The sequence below is a fragment of the Gymnoscopelus braueri genome (assembly GCF_963280865.1).
Source record: "Gymnoscopelus braueri genome assembly, chromosome: 3".
Taxonomy (NCBI): Eukaryota; Metazoa; Chordata; class Actinopteri; order Myctophiformes; family Myctophidae; genus Gymnoscopelus; species Gymnoscopelus braueri.
Genome location: NC_137612.1, coordinates 36,137,808 through 36,151,764, shown reverse-complemented (window position 1 = coordinate 36,151,764; position 13,957 = coordinate 36,137,808). Strand labels below are relative to the sequence as shown.

The 13,957-nt window shown below is 41.8% G+C and overlaps 1 protein-coding gene across 4 annotated transcripts; it reads left to right on the top strand.

Moving 5' to 3' along the window:
• The first annotated feature begins 2,982 nt into the window (after positions 1–2,982).
• On the top strand, positions 2,983–13,908 carry sp1 (sp1 transcription factor). Of its 4 annotated transcripts, none has more exons than XM_080424122.1 (6): positions 2,983–3,088; positions 3,721–3,806; positions 5,142–6,471; positions 8,073–8,214; positions 10,110–10,303; positions 11,744–13,908. In XM_080424122.1, the coding sequence occupies exons 1-6, from the start codon at positions 3,079–3,081 to the stop codon at positions 12,034–12,036; spliced, it is 2,055 nt and encodes a 684-aa protein (XP_080280248.1). In that variant the 5' UTR covers positions 2,983–3,078; the 3' UTR covers positions 12,037–13,908. The 4 variants fall into 4 exon arrangements, with proteins under 4 accessions (XP_080280248.1, XP_080280249.1, XP_080280250.1 ...); XM_080424123.1 differs by having other exon boundaries at positions 2,984–3,088; positions 10,113–10,303; XM_080424124.1 differs by having other exon boundaries at positions 3,087–3,224.
• Positions 13,909–13,957: the final 49 nt, after the last annotated feature.

Here is a 13,957-nt window from a genome sequence, read left to right as displayed (position 1 = left end):
TGACACCCCCTTCCACATCTCCATGATAAAAAAAAAACTCCCACCCACAAACAATCATCTCGTTGCTGTCGGGCAGAAACCCCGTATCTCCATAATTCAACTTTTACGTTTTTTCGTAAATGAATGCCCTATTAACTTCGTCGTAGGCTACAAGTAGCTTATATATCTGCTATCTTTTTTTTTTTTTTAAGTAAATAGCCTAAATAAATAAATAGGCCTAAATAAATACATAAGTGAAAGTGAAGTGGAATAAGCCTGTGTATTTATACATGTTGAACCAATGAGTTGTGACCAACCTTTTATTTCATTTTCTATTACATTTGCTGAAAAGTGACAGTTTTGGAGATACGTGGTATTTCCATCCGACTCTCATCTCCACCCTCATTCCTCCCCCCAGGGCGTTCCCCACTTCCCCCAGCCCACAAAATGCCACCAAGGGAGTGGCCACGGAGCCACCGCAACTTTTGAGAATGAATGCGGCTTGCCAAAAAAAAAAAGAGAGCAGATCTACATGCTAATAGCGCGTCGCGTAGCGACACGTTGTTAGCTTGTAGATCAGCTCTTGTTTTTTGGCAAGCGATACCGTCGTACTACGGAGTGTAAATCCCTAGCCATGGTGGATCACACGATGGACGACGCTCGCCCGTCACGAGTGTAATGGCTGAACTTCAACCATTTTTTTGCACTTTCTCCATTGACAACCTGTACATCTACATAAACGTTCGGATTTCAAATATAAAGTGCTTACTCCATGGCCACGGATGTTACAATTATGTACGGCCCCTCATAAATACCCATATCTTCCGTATTGTTCCATTAAAAAGCATTTTAATCCGATCGGTGCTCATTTTCTACGAATTTCTCCACATGCTTTCAACTACGAGACCCTATCGGTTGGGAAGTGTATTGCACTCTGATACATTATAACTCTATGAGGAAATGGCCGCCGATCGGATTAAATGTTTTTTATTGATCAATACGGAAGATACAGCAACTTATACCCACCCAAAGTGAATTGTAACATCCGTGGCCATGGGGTAAGCACTTTATATTTGAAATATGAACGTTTATGTAGATATACGGGCTGTAAATGGAAAAAGTGCAAACATCTGGTTGAAGTTTCGTGACTGTCATGGTATGACAGTCATGTTTCAGGGCTAGTAAATCCCCAGACTTTTCCCCCACAATATACGAGATTTAAATATACGTTATTATGGCACAATGGCCTGTTAATGATTATTATGACACACGTGAGTGGGAACAATCGACTTTATTACAACAAGTTCATTTATACACTCTTACAAGGCGCCTTTTCGGGTGAAAAAGTACATCTTGTCAACGTCATGTCAATCAGGTTAAAGAGGGAGGACAACCTAGCTTTACTTGGGCTCAAACCAATGACCCGCCCACGCTCAAGCGCCATTGGTTGACCCGTGTGCTTTGACAACAATAACAATTCCCATTGGACCAAAGTAACGTTCGTTTATTGATAGCGTGTCAAAGGGTGCGCGCGTTTTGAACTCCGCAGTTATGTCACACGGAACTCGCCACAGATAAAGACGCTCAAATTAATGCCACATCCTGGCAGCGCAAGTTTGTGGTTCTCCACCTGTGGGTTGGGATCCCCACATGATTTTGGGGGGTCCCCAGATGACATTAAATAGACAATGTAAGGACTTTTAAGACCTTTTTAATACATAAGGGGGAAAAATAAATGACTACATCAAATGTAATCAACAAACTAAACTATACTATAAAAACTAGTCAAACATTGGCCAAATTGTCAAATAATATAAGAAAGAGGCAAAATGTGTTAAAATGTCCAATCTACAAGCTCACAAGATCGTCTATTTTCACAATATTTATCTGTGGAATCAGGGTGGGGAGTCGCAGTATGATTATTGTGTGGGGTCGCGGCCTGAAAAGGTTTAGAACCACAACCACTGCTCTATTCAAACGCAACTCGAAACTCATGAGTTTCGACATGTTTGAGCCTGGGGTGGGCTCGTTTTGTGACTGGATTGGAATGTTTTTGATGTGGGACACTGGGACTTACTTTGCATCTCATTTTGAGAATAGTATGAGCATGTTTTGAACATGTATGTATTGGGGGAATAACTGCAATAGCGTGATTGTTCTTTTAATTTTAATACTATAAATGTAATTAAACTACATTAACGTTAGTTATTATTGTATCACTTTGATCATGGCGGGGTTCAAGTTCAAGGTTGTATTAAAAAAAAGATCATCAGCGTCCATACCATTCGCATTTATCAGTATAGCTGCCACAGCCTTATCGGATATTTGCTGACACTGTTCTGCTTAATAAAAAAATAATTAAAAAAAATAGAAAATAGCCAATCTAAATGAGCTTGTAGATCGGCTATTTTCAGGGCCTCGATTATTTTCGAGGCTGCAGGTGCGCAACGAAGTACAAAGCTCTACTCAACACTTTCCTCGTTGCTATGAGGAGTGGTGGAAAAAGTACTCAAATGTTTTACTTCAGTAAAAGTATCAATACTGTAATGCAGAAATATGATACAAGTAAAAGTCCGTATTCAAAATGTAGCCTAGGCCTACTTGAGAGTAAAAGTACAACAGTATTGGCATCAAAATGTTCTTAAAGTACCAAAAGTAAAAGTACTCAGTATGCAAAATGTTCCATTTCACAAGTCTTCAAAATGTATACAAATCTTTTGTACATAGCCGATCTGACGCGTTGTGAGCCTTGTAGATCTGCTCATTTCAAATAGCCTAAGGGATAAAGCTGTTAATGCATGTTTTGTAATAGTAATAAAAAACTACAAACTAACTAGGAACTAAAGTTTTCAAATAATTGTAGTGGAGTAAGAAGTACAATATTATACATTAATTGAGTAGTACATGTACTTAGTTACTTTACACCCACCACTGGCTATGAGCAGCATTGATCAACACGGCCGCCGTGCCACAGAGGAGTACAAAACGAGCGCACCCGGTTTTAGTCCTCCTTCATTAGCAAGTTTGTGTGACGCGTTCGGTGGAAAAAGTTGTCAAGCAGAAAAAGGCTCCTGTGAGAGAAACTCCTCCCGTCTTGAAATGATGAGCAGTAAGTCAACTTTTTACAACTTGTAGTTCTGTCGTCGCACTGAGCGAAGATAAACACGTTCGAAAACATTGTTAAGCTAGAATATGAAGCATAACGACGTGTTGGGGATCTCATAGGATGTGTTGAATATGAGGTTGTAAGTTTTTAACGCACAGCTTTTTTCCCCATCCATGTTTAAAACTAACCCCACTTCTTCTTGGTAAGCTAACGTATCGTTAGCCAACTAAGCTAACTGGAACGTAAACTTTTTTTCTTTGCTAGCTGGTGTTTATTAGGTTTTTATTAATTGGCATTTGCTCATAATTTTAATCTGAGTGAGCTGTGATGTTTTAGACAGTCACCTGCAGTTCGCGGTTCATGTTTTGAGTAAGTTTTAACGTTAACAACATGATTTATGTTTACTTGTTGCACTTTGACGTTAACGTTAGCTTAGCCAAACGGCTAGCTGGCCCGCAGAGGAAGAGTTGCGGCTTGATTCCTGAAGCCTACTGTGCTCACACGCTGATCAGAACTGTCCCAGCTAGTGTGTCAGCTGTGTGTTTCTTATTTATTCCGTTTTAATGGAACGATCCTTTTGCATTAGCGTTGAGATCAGCTGGTGTGAATAAAGTCCCCTTCCTTCCTTCCTGCAGACCAGCAGCAGCAAGATGAAATGGCCGCTTTGGAGAGCGACGGAGACTACAACAACCAAAAGCGAAACACAACAAACTCACAGCAAGTATGTTTGATACGTGATCGATTCGCGTTGGATAATAATGGACCGTCAAGTCAGTGATGCGATCGGGAGTGGGGGATCGCATCACTGACTGACGATCCATTTAATGCATTATAATCACGTGTTCGTGGAATCGCAGGGTCTGTGTGATGATCAATGATGATAATCCGTGACTTTGTAAAGAAAGGCGTTTAGTCTTGTGAATGGATGGATGGATGTATGTTGTTGTATTTTTGTCAGGAGCACATGTCATACCGGCAGCGGGCGGGGTGGGGGAATGGGCAGGTAACATTCAGCCCACATGGGGTGTTCCCATCCAAGCCCCGCACTTCATGTGCATCTCATCTCGCTCAGCCCATTTGGCTGCCCTGGGAGGGGGTGGCTTCCACACACTGAGTCAGTTTATAGGGCAAAATAAAAGTGTGGGAGGGAAGATGGGTGGGTTGGGGGAGGGGAAGCCGAGCCCGCCGCTTGCTCTCGAAAAAATGTGGTCCCACCCATTCTTCTCCCACTATGTTCCTCTGTCACCCCCAGAACTGTCAGTGCAGTGATCCAAAGTCAAGAAGGTGCAGTAGTTTGGGGCAATTTTAAAAGAGAATTTATGTGGGAATGCATTTTGTTTATTATACAACTTCTGGCATATAAGTATGCATGTTGTGTTGTGTGTGTGTATGTGTGTGTGTGTATATATATATATATATATATATATATATATATATATATACATACACACACATATATAAATAAATAAAAAAATATTATTATAATTACATAGCCAGTAATGCCTATCAGCTCTCCATAAAACTTGCAGCCACAAATAGTGTCTGTAGCAAGATCCGGTTGACCACAATCCATTTCTCAGTAAAGTGAATTACTCAAGACAAAGATAATTCTCCTATATTTTATACATGTGCATGTTCAAAGGATGGTACAGAATAAGATGGATGTGTGTTTACATTATTATTCAGTTATTGCCACATCTGCAATGCATTCTTAATATAATGCTAAACCATAAACTTCTACAGAGATTACTTTTGGTCTATTATGGTCTATGTAAAACCACAGAATGACCCAAACCTGGCTTCCCTATTTTGATCATGACATTTTATTGTCCAAAATAATAATAAATGTAGATTTGGTATTTTAATGATTCGTCGTACCACAAAGTATAAGTGGTAGGCCTAAATGTTGGTAATTTACAACTGTTCAAGGCTTTTTCAAAATGGCAACATCCTTTCTTTGAGATGAAACCCCCTTCTGTATTTTCTAATTTCTCAATTTCCTTCCCCTTTTTTAAAATGTGTTTGTGTTTATTTGTTTCGCCCTTAACTTCCCCAGGACTCCCAACAACCATCTCCACTTGCTTTGTTGGCGGCCACCTGTAGTCGGATCGACACCCCGGGAGAGAGCGACTCACCTAACAACAACCACCACCAGCAACCAAACCAGCAGCAACAGTTGGACCTGACCCAAGGCGTTTTGACTTCCACGGCCAACGGCTGGCAAGTCATCCCCGTCGGCATCCAGGCTTCCTCAGGCACCACCAGCACAATCACTACTGACTCCTCAGCAGTGATGGCGGGAGGCGACTCAGGCAAGAACAGACTGGTGCTGTCACCAACAACATGTATTGCTGCTCAGGGACAGCAGCAGCAGTTTGTAGTGACCCAAGCTCCAACCCTGCAAGGGCAGCAGGTTCAAACCATCTTATCAGGCATGATGCCCAACATTCAGTATCAGGTGATTCCCCAGTTCCAGACAGTGGATGGACAGCAGCTGCAGTTCACCCAGGCTCAACAGGACCCCTCTGCCGGTGCAGGGCAGCAATTTCAGATTGTGTCCTCTCCCAATGGCCAGCAGATCATAACCACCGCTAACAGAGCAGGCAGCACGGGAAACATCATAACTATGCCCAGTCTCATACAGGGACTCCAGGGAGCCATCCCCATACAGAATCTAGGCTTAGGTAACGGTGTGTTGCAAAACCAGCACCAGTTTCTGGCTAACATGCCCTTGTCCTTGAACGGTAATATCACTTTGTTACCAGTGAGCGCTGCAGGGGTAGATGGAGGGGATGCAGGGGTTGGCCAGCTTATACAACATCAGCCAGTGTCTTCCAGCGGGACCTGTTACCTCAGTGGTGCGACGACAATCACCACTCAGACCCCCACTTCTTATGGAATGAGCCAGACACAGAACAGCAATGGAATCATGGCAGCATTCCAGCAGAACACAGCATCTAATGTGGGTGTTCCCATACAGCCAGACAACAGAGATGGTCAGCAACAGCCACAGCAGATCCTCATCCAGCCCCAGCAGTTAATCCAAGGCGGGACACACCTGCAAACGATCCAGGCCACAGCAGCTGGAGGTCAGGTATTTGCCACACCGACGCTCACCCAGGAAGGGCTCCAAAACCTCCAGATCATGCCAAACACAGGGCCCATCCTCCTCCGCACAGTGGGCCCCAACGGCCAGGTGAGCTGGCAGACCATCCAGCTTCAGAGCCCGGCTGGAGCTCAGATCACCTTGCAGTCTCTACCCCAGCTGGGCCAGGGCCAGGGGACAATGCAGATTCCAGGCCTGCAGACCATCAACATCAACACACTTGCCAACTCAGGACTGCAGATGCACCAGCTGCAAGGGGTCCCCATCACCATCGCCACAGGTCAGTCAGTATCTCTGTGTTGTTCACACAATATTGTATTGTATGCAACGTTTTGGCTTATTGTTAAAAGGACGATGTCAACCATTTTCAACCATTTTCAACCTATCTTTAATTGGTCCTCACTAATGCTCATTATAAAATAGTAAAAAACAATGTTGTGTCGCAGAGGAGGACTGTGGACATGCCTACCAGTGACATCATTAGGCAGGTTTTTTTTTTCCAAACAAGATTTCACATTTAATTTTTTATGAATTTGAGAACATTGCCTGCCACTATAGCATGCTAACTTTCCAGGAATAGAAAGCCTGCAGTTTGTATTGGCTTGGATTACCCATCGATGATGTAACTGGTAGGCGAGTTTCCGAATTGTCCACAACCTTCCTATGAGACACAGACCAAGTAGACAAAAATTGTGCTATATTATACACTATTATAAGAGGTGTAAAATGCATAAATCGATTACAGTAATTGTATTTTGGCTGTATAAAATGTAATGACTGTTTTCTATAGTCAATTTGTCCCTCTGTCAAATTGAATTCTCATGGATATTAAAAGCTGATTATGCATTGAAACGGAATGCCATAATTGTATTAAAATAAACAACCTAATTGAATCAAATTGCAGTGTAACACATTTTTCATAATGTATTAAATAATTTACCAAAGAATTGTAATAATTGTCAGGTCAGATTTACCATTTAGTAGGCTTCTACTAGAAATGTACTTATTGAATACAATATCCATATTGTATTGCATTTGTATCGAGGAACTATGTGGCATGGGTCATATTCTGCTTGCAAGGTGTGTACAATTGACATTCTGCCTCCATTATTTGCTGTTAAATGCAAAGCACTTATCTATGCAACTGATCTCTGATCCACTTAGTGTCTCTCAGCTACACTATACTGGTTTAACCAGTTACGCCATTACAATAGTGTCGGTTATACAAAAATCCTTCTGTCAAGTAGTGTTGTTGAAGTAGAGTCGTGTGTGTGTGTGTGTGAGACATAAAATGTATTCCTATTGATTTTCATTTTCGGGAGTTGGCTACAGTATTCCTGTCTTAAGGGGTGTAACTTGACCCCGCCCATCGTTTGCCTTTATCAAGCCTGAAGCCTTCCCCGGTGCAATCACTGGCATGGTTCCTGCCTGTGTGTACCTGCCTGATCTGAACCCCTATTTGTGGCAAATACTTATATATTTGCATTGACTCACATTGTTTATATCTAGTTTTACATTAGTGCTGCTTTCTTTCCATTACTGTAATGCTTGACAGACACACAAGTCTTCTCTTCAGATCCACTTCTAATTTGCAAAATTATGCTCGTTACAAATCATGTGCTGGACATGATTGTCCATCCAGCATTCTTTGAATTTGAACACCACAATTCCTCAACTGTTCAAGCTCCCAGCACCACTTTCAGGCAAATTCATAGTCTATACTCTGCAGTGCTGTTTATATGCACTTTAACCCAATAAAACCAAACAATGAGCATAGATTAATCGGTATTATCGTATATTACTATTTGTGAATCAATTATTCATATGAATCTTTTTCCTTCCTGCAACTCCATTTGATTTTCACTCACTCCATCACTGTAGGTGATCAGGGGTTGCATACAGCTGGAGAAAGTTTGGACGACAGCACGGCCATTGATGACGAGAACGTCAGCCCACAGCCTCAAGGACGACGCAACCGGAGGGAAGCCTGTACGTGTCCATTCTGCAAGGATGGAGAAGCACGGTACGTTATTTGAATGACTACAGTAGTGGCAATTTTTGTAAGGTATAATTGTTTTGGCTGACTCGAACAGAGTGACCCGGCCTAATACTATGAATATGACCCTGTTCAAGTCAGTCTTCAGGAACCCCCTGACACTCAGGCAAGGGCAGTCTGTATTGCCTGGCCCCAGTCTAGTGCAAGACGATGAACAGCGAGGACTGATTTTACTGACATTTAGGGCAGGGTCACACATAAGCTTCAGAAGCATCAGCCTCCTAGTCCATGAGCCAGAGCCCCAAAATTGAGCAATGATTATCGAAAGAATGGGCAAAACCAAACCTATATTAAATTGTTCATAGGGTCAATACGAGTAAATAAATATATGATAACCTCTCCACAGGAGTAGCTTTTTCATGGTTATCACACATTTTGTTATTTTCCCCATACGTACATGACAGGTGACAAAATTTAAAAAAGAGTTATCATAATGAAACTTCCTGAGTTGATTACTTACATGAAGACAATGATTTATCGTATTACAAGTTTTCTGAAATTGTATATTTAAATATGCAAATTAGGCATTGGGAAAATATGCCCACATTTGCATAACTTTCCAGAATCAACATTGGAACATTGGACAAAGCCAGAGTCGACAGGTGTAATTTTTTCACCTGTCATGTACGTATGGGGAAAATAACAAAATGTGTGATAACCTTCATGGTTATCATATATTTATTTACTCGTATTGACCCTATGAACAATTTAATATAGGTTTGGTTTTGCCCACTCTTTCGATAATGAAATCTTGTCTGGCTCATGGACTATCCCTGTTCACTTCCATTCTACGGGGTCAAGGGGGTGGAGCATTTTCAACACTTCTGAAGCATGGTTCAACATTGGTGAACTTTGACTGGGCGTCAAACCAATAGGAAAGAAAGGATAAATGGGGCAGTTATATTGCGACTTTATCCAAAGCAATGTGCATTACATTCACCCTTTCACACACCGACAGCAAAGGAAACCATGCTAGGCACCAATCTGCTCATTGGGGGCAGTTAACACATCGGGGTGCCAAACACGGTAAAAAAACGTGTTTTCAGAGAGTAGCGCATAGGTGCCGAACACGGTAAAAAACGTGTTATCAGTCTTTTTGTTTTTTTCCACAAGTGGGGGGTTAGCGCAGCTCTGGAATCACCCACGGTGACTCTGAGAAGGAAGGGACGGGTGGATCACCGTGCCAAAAAACATGGCTCCCCGTCCGCTCCCGTTCTATCTCCTTGATGAAAACCTCTGCAGCTCCGAAACCTTTAACATTGGGGAAAACGAGTCATTTTCGATGGGCGATTTCTCCGTAATGGCGACTCGTGTGAGAGATGTTATGGTTCCAGGCGTTAGCCAGGACCATCGATCGTCGTGCACACATCCATTGTTTGCGTGTGGGTGCTCGCCGTGGAGTCCACAGTTATAAACAGCACAGCGTTACAAACGGTGAGATCTCTGGCACTCAAAGTAATCTGTTTTAATAAAACGCTGGCACCCGTTGTGTTAAGGGTTCAGTATCTTGCTCAAGGACACTTCGACACTAGCCTAGGGGCATCTTCGGATCCCAAAGCAGCCACTCTACCTCCTGAGCATGATGCTTGAAGGGCAGCTTTGTTTTATTTTTAACCTATGTCCTTATTGTTCTAGCATTCTATTGTGGAGAGGATATGAAAACTGTGAATAATACTTTCAAAAGGAGCTCTGTCTTGAGATCATGCTGGAAAATCTTTGCCAGCCTACGGCGCAGAGAGCAAGCTCTTGAGACCCAGAATGCATTGTGATGCGTGCTTGGTCATATTTTCACACAGAACATAGGATTTAGTTAAAGTCACCCTTTAAGACTTAAAACTCTATGCTCACAAACTTCTCTCTAGCAGTGATCCAAGTAAGAAGAAGCAGCACATTTGTCACATCCCTGGCTGTGGGAAGATCTACGGCAAGACGTCCCACCTGAGGGCCCACCTCCGCTGGCACACAGGAGAGAGACCCTTCGTCTGCGGTTGGTCATTCTGTGGAAAACGCTTCACTCGCTCAGATGAACTGCAGCGTCACAAGAGGACACACACAGGTGATGTTCCTGGCAGGGTTTTATGAGGGTTATAAAAGTATTTAATACGAATTAATCAATTTTGCATAGTGGATGAACGTGTTCGTTTTAGTCGTCTTAGCTAAGGACAGGATTGTGTATATTATGGACTGCATTGTGAATAGCCTGCAACCCACCACCCACTTGTGATAGCCATGAAGAAAAACAAGGGTTCCCTCCTGTGTTGCTGCCTTCACAAGCCCTGACACTCTGGCGGTCAGGTGGAACAAGGATAGTGTAGAAAAGATTCACTGTCTGCACTCAGCAATATCTTCACTTATTTTGAACAATAAGTGTCTATCAGCCAAAATGTGATACTACTGTTGTAGCAATCTTGATCCATTTTACCTGTTAAAGTCATCAGAAGAACAGCAGTTAGAACCAGCTTGTTGACATTTTTTGCTTATTTTAATATATCAAGGGAAAACAAGATCATTGTTAATCCTGTTAAAATTAACTTTAAGCTAGTACAAATAAGTAAGAGTATGGTTGATATTAAAGTTCTAGACAGTGGAGGAAGAGATGAGTAGAGACATGGAAGAGACTGATGGAGAAGGTACACGAAGGGCAGCTTATTCAAGATCTACAGAAATGAGGATTAATGGCTTCAGAAGCAGAATAGGAGTCAAGTGATGGAGATTGTGAGAAGACAGCCAAGTAAAATACTGAAAAAAATGGTGAGAATGCAGAGAGACAAAGAAAGGAACAGGTACATAACAGCCCTCCATTTGGATCACACCAAGATAGACATAAGTTGGCACACATAATGTGACACGCATACAAGTAATATCCAGTTAAATGATGATAAGCCCTGTGGACTTGCTATGTATCAAAATGTATGACCTGTTCAACAAATGACTCCTAGGGATTGTCGATTACATTTAACGACTCGTTTGATGTCAAATTGGTCTTACATTTCCACAGCGATATTAAGGAGGTCTGCTGATACTTGCACATACTCTGACTTCCTGGAGAAGTGTGCATGCATAATAGAATCAATTATTTTCAAAGCAGTTTTGAACCTTACCTTGTTAGAACCTTTTTTGTCTGCAGTCTTCATCTCACTGACCCATATTGGTGTTGCCTCTTTTCAAGCTTTACTGCTAACTGGTATGGCTGTTGTGTACTCTGTACACACAACAGCGACATTGTAGTTTGACATAGTTCCTCATATGCATGGACATGGGTCCGACTCAGCAGCATGTTTTAGCCAAGCACGTGTGTTATGGTCTAGTAAAGCCTGTATTATACTTGGTTGCACTGAAAATAGCAGATAATTGTATCTGCTATTACAATATTTTTGGTGTGCGACACGGCACACAACCGACTATAAAACGGGTATAAAACATGATTGTCTTAAACTATGTTACTACTTGCCACACCATTCTAATATTGGTTTTCTTTAAACAAATGTATGTGCAGGTGAGAAGAAGTTTGTTTGTCCGGAGTGTCCGAAGCGTTTCATGCGCAGCGACCACCTGTCCAAGCACATCAAGACCCACGTGAACAAAAAGGTAGCAGCCAGCGCCACAGTTCCAGGCGGTGCTATGTCCCCTCCTCTAACAGAGGCTGGAACCGGAGCCGGGGTGAACAGCGAGCAGCCCACCCTCGTCACCATGGAAACCCTGACCGCAGACAGCATAGCGCGGTTAGCTAGCAGCGGCATCAACGTGATGCAGGTGGACCTTCACCAAATGAACGGCAGCAGCTACTGAGAGTTGCGGAGGAAGAGGAGGGACGTTGGCAGACACTGCATATGAACATTTAAGGGTTTAAGAAGGGCACGTCTGACTTCAGACTCGCAACCCCAAAGGGCTACAGACGTGGGGATGTGTAGACGAATGGCAACAGAATAGGTTTAATTACTTTCAAGAGCTGAGGCAGGGAGACAGAGATCTGTCCTGTATTTTTGCCAACTGTGGCATTTATGGATCACTGATCAATGGAATCAAACATTCAAATCAAACTTAAAATATCAATTAAAGCATGGCTATCATCAAGGGAAATGGCACTACATTGATAACGATACAATAACCATCTCATTAATGGGGACTGCAGTAAAACAGACGGTAAAGACCTGACACTACTCGCACACAAACCAACCCCTACCTTGGCTCCTCTTGAGCATCCTTGAGTTTGAGGTTGTGAGCTTCCCTTCTGTTTGCCCTACATCTCAGGTGTTTTCTACCCTCTTAAGACTGGTCTGACGCTATATCAGATGGGCTTATTTACCCCCACAGCTCAATCAGTCTACATTGGCTCTTAACCAAATGAACCCTAGCGTCCCTATTCTGGACATGTCCTAATAGGCAAAATTTGGCGAGATTGAAGATCCAGAGTTTTAATCTAAGAGATTTGGTGATGAGGGAAAAAAGGAGGGGGCCAAGTATAGACTCCTGGTCAACGAAGTGTAGAGGGTATAAGTGGTTAAACGCCAAATTCCACCCCAAATACCCTTGATCTCGGGCAGCTCAGTCAGAATTTCGTCTCCCCCACCCTGTTCGGTAGATGAACTGTCCCAGGATGGAAGAGTAATGAAAGTGAATTCCAGGGTGAGTTTTCACTTTATAAAAGGCCAGGTTGGAAAGGAAGAGGGCTGAATTATATTAGGTCATAACCAGTGACTCTTCTGGGGATGTAAATTATATAGGGACACGGAAATGCGAATACCGTTTTCATCATAGGTACATACATTCAAGCCATCATGCTGTGATAAGTATCATAGTAAAACATTTTGATTGCTTTTTCTTTTATATATGTATATATTTTCTAATGTGTAAAGGCTAAAAAAAAGATCTTAAAGAACTATATAGGAAGGAGCAACTTACATGGTGTCAAGAGATTGCCTTTCAGTTGTGTGAGCCTCACATACAATCAATCTTAAAACTATTGTTATCGCTGATATAAATGTAGAATGTTTGTAAACTGAGTCTTCTGTTATATTCTATACAGTCAAGTTCTTCCAAGTACTCTTGTTCCCCCTGTGGAATACTGATCAATACTTTTTGTCTAGCGGTCTTTGAGTTAAATTTTCTTCCTCCTGGTTACTTTACATTTTTAGTTCGGTCACTTAGTTCGGTCAAAGTGAAAACTTAGTCCTTACGTCCAGACAGCAAAAATATGTAAGCGCAAACCAAAGGTTCAAATTCCATTTAAAGTTTTTTCTTTTCGTAAACTAACAGTGTTGGCTTTTGTAATGCTGGCATGTGTACTAACTGGAAAGCAAATTGAAAAGCTCAGATGTCCAAATGTAAGTTGCACATTTTTTGCAACATTCAGGGGTTTTCTGAAATGTATTTTTAATACATACCATTTATACTTCTGGCTAGTTATGAATTTAATATAACTCTTCTTTAAGTTCGTAATTAATTTTATTTGGGGAAGGGACAAGTCTATTGTATCATATCACTTGCATTGTTTATAAATGTATCTATCTTTCAACCCGTTATCTTTAGTTCATTACTACAAGTGCCCTTAAGCATTGTGGGGTTTTTATTTTAAATAAGGGAGTTTGTTTTTATATTATGTATACAACCACAAATGCCAACCGCTGGATTAAAGTTATACAATGACATGGTCTCATCTCATGTTCAAACTGTACATTTCATTCTTAGAAAAACAATTTGACTAAAATGG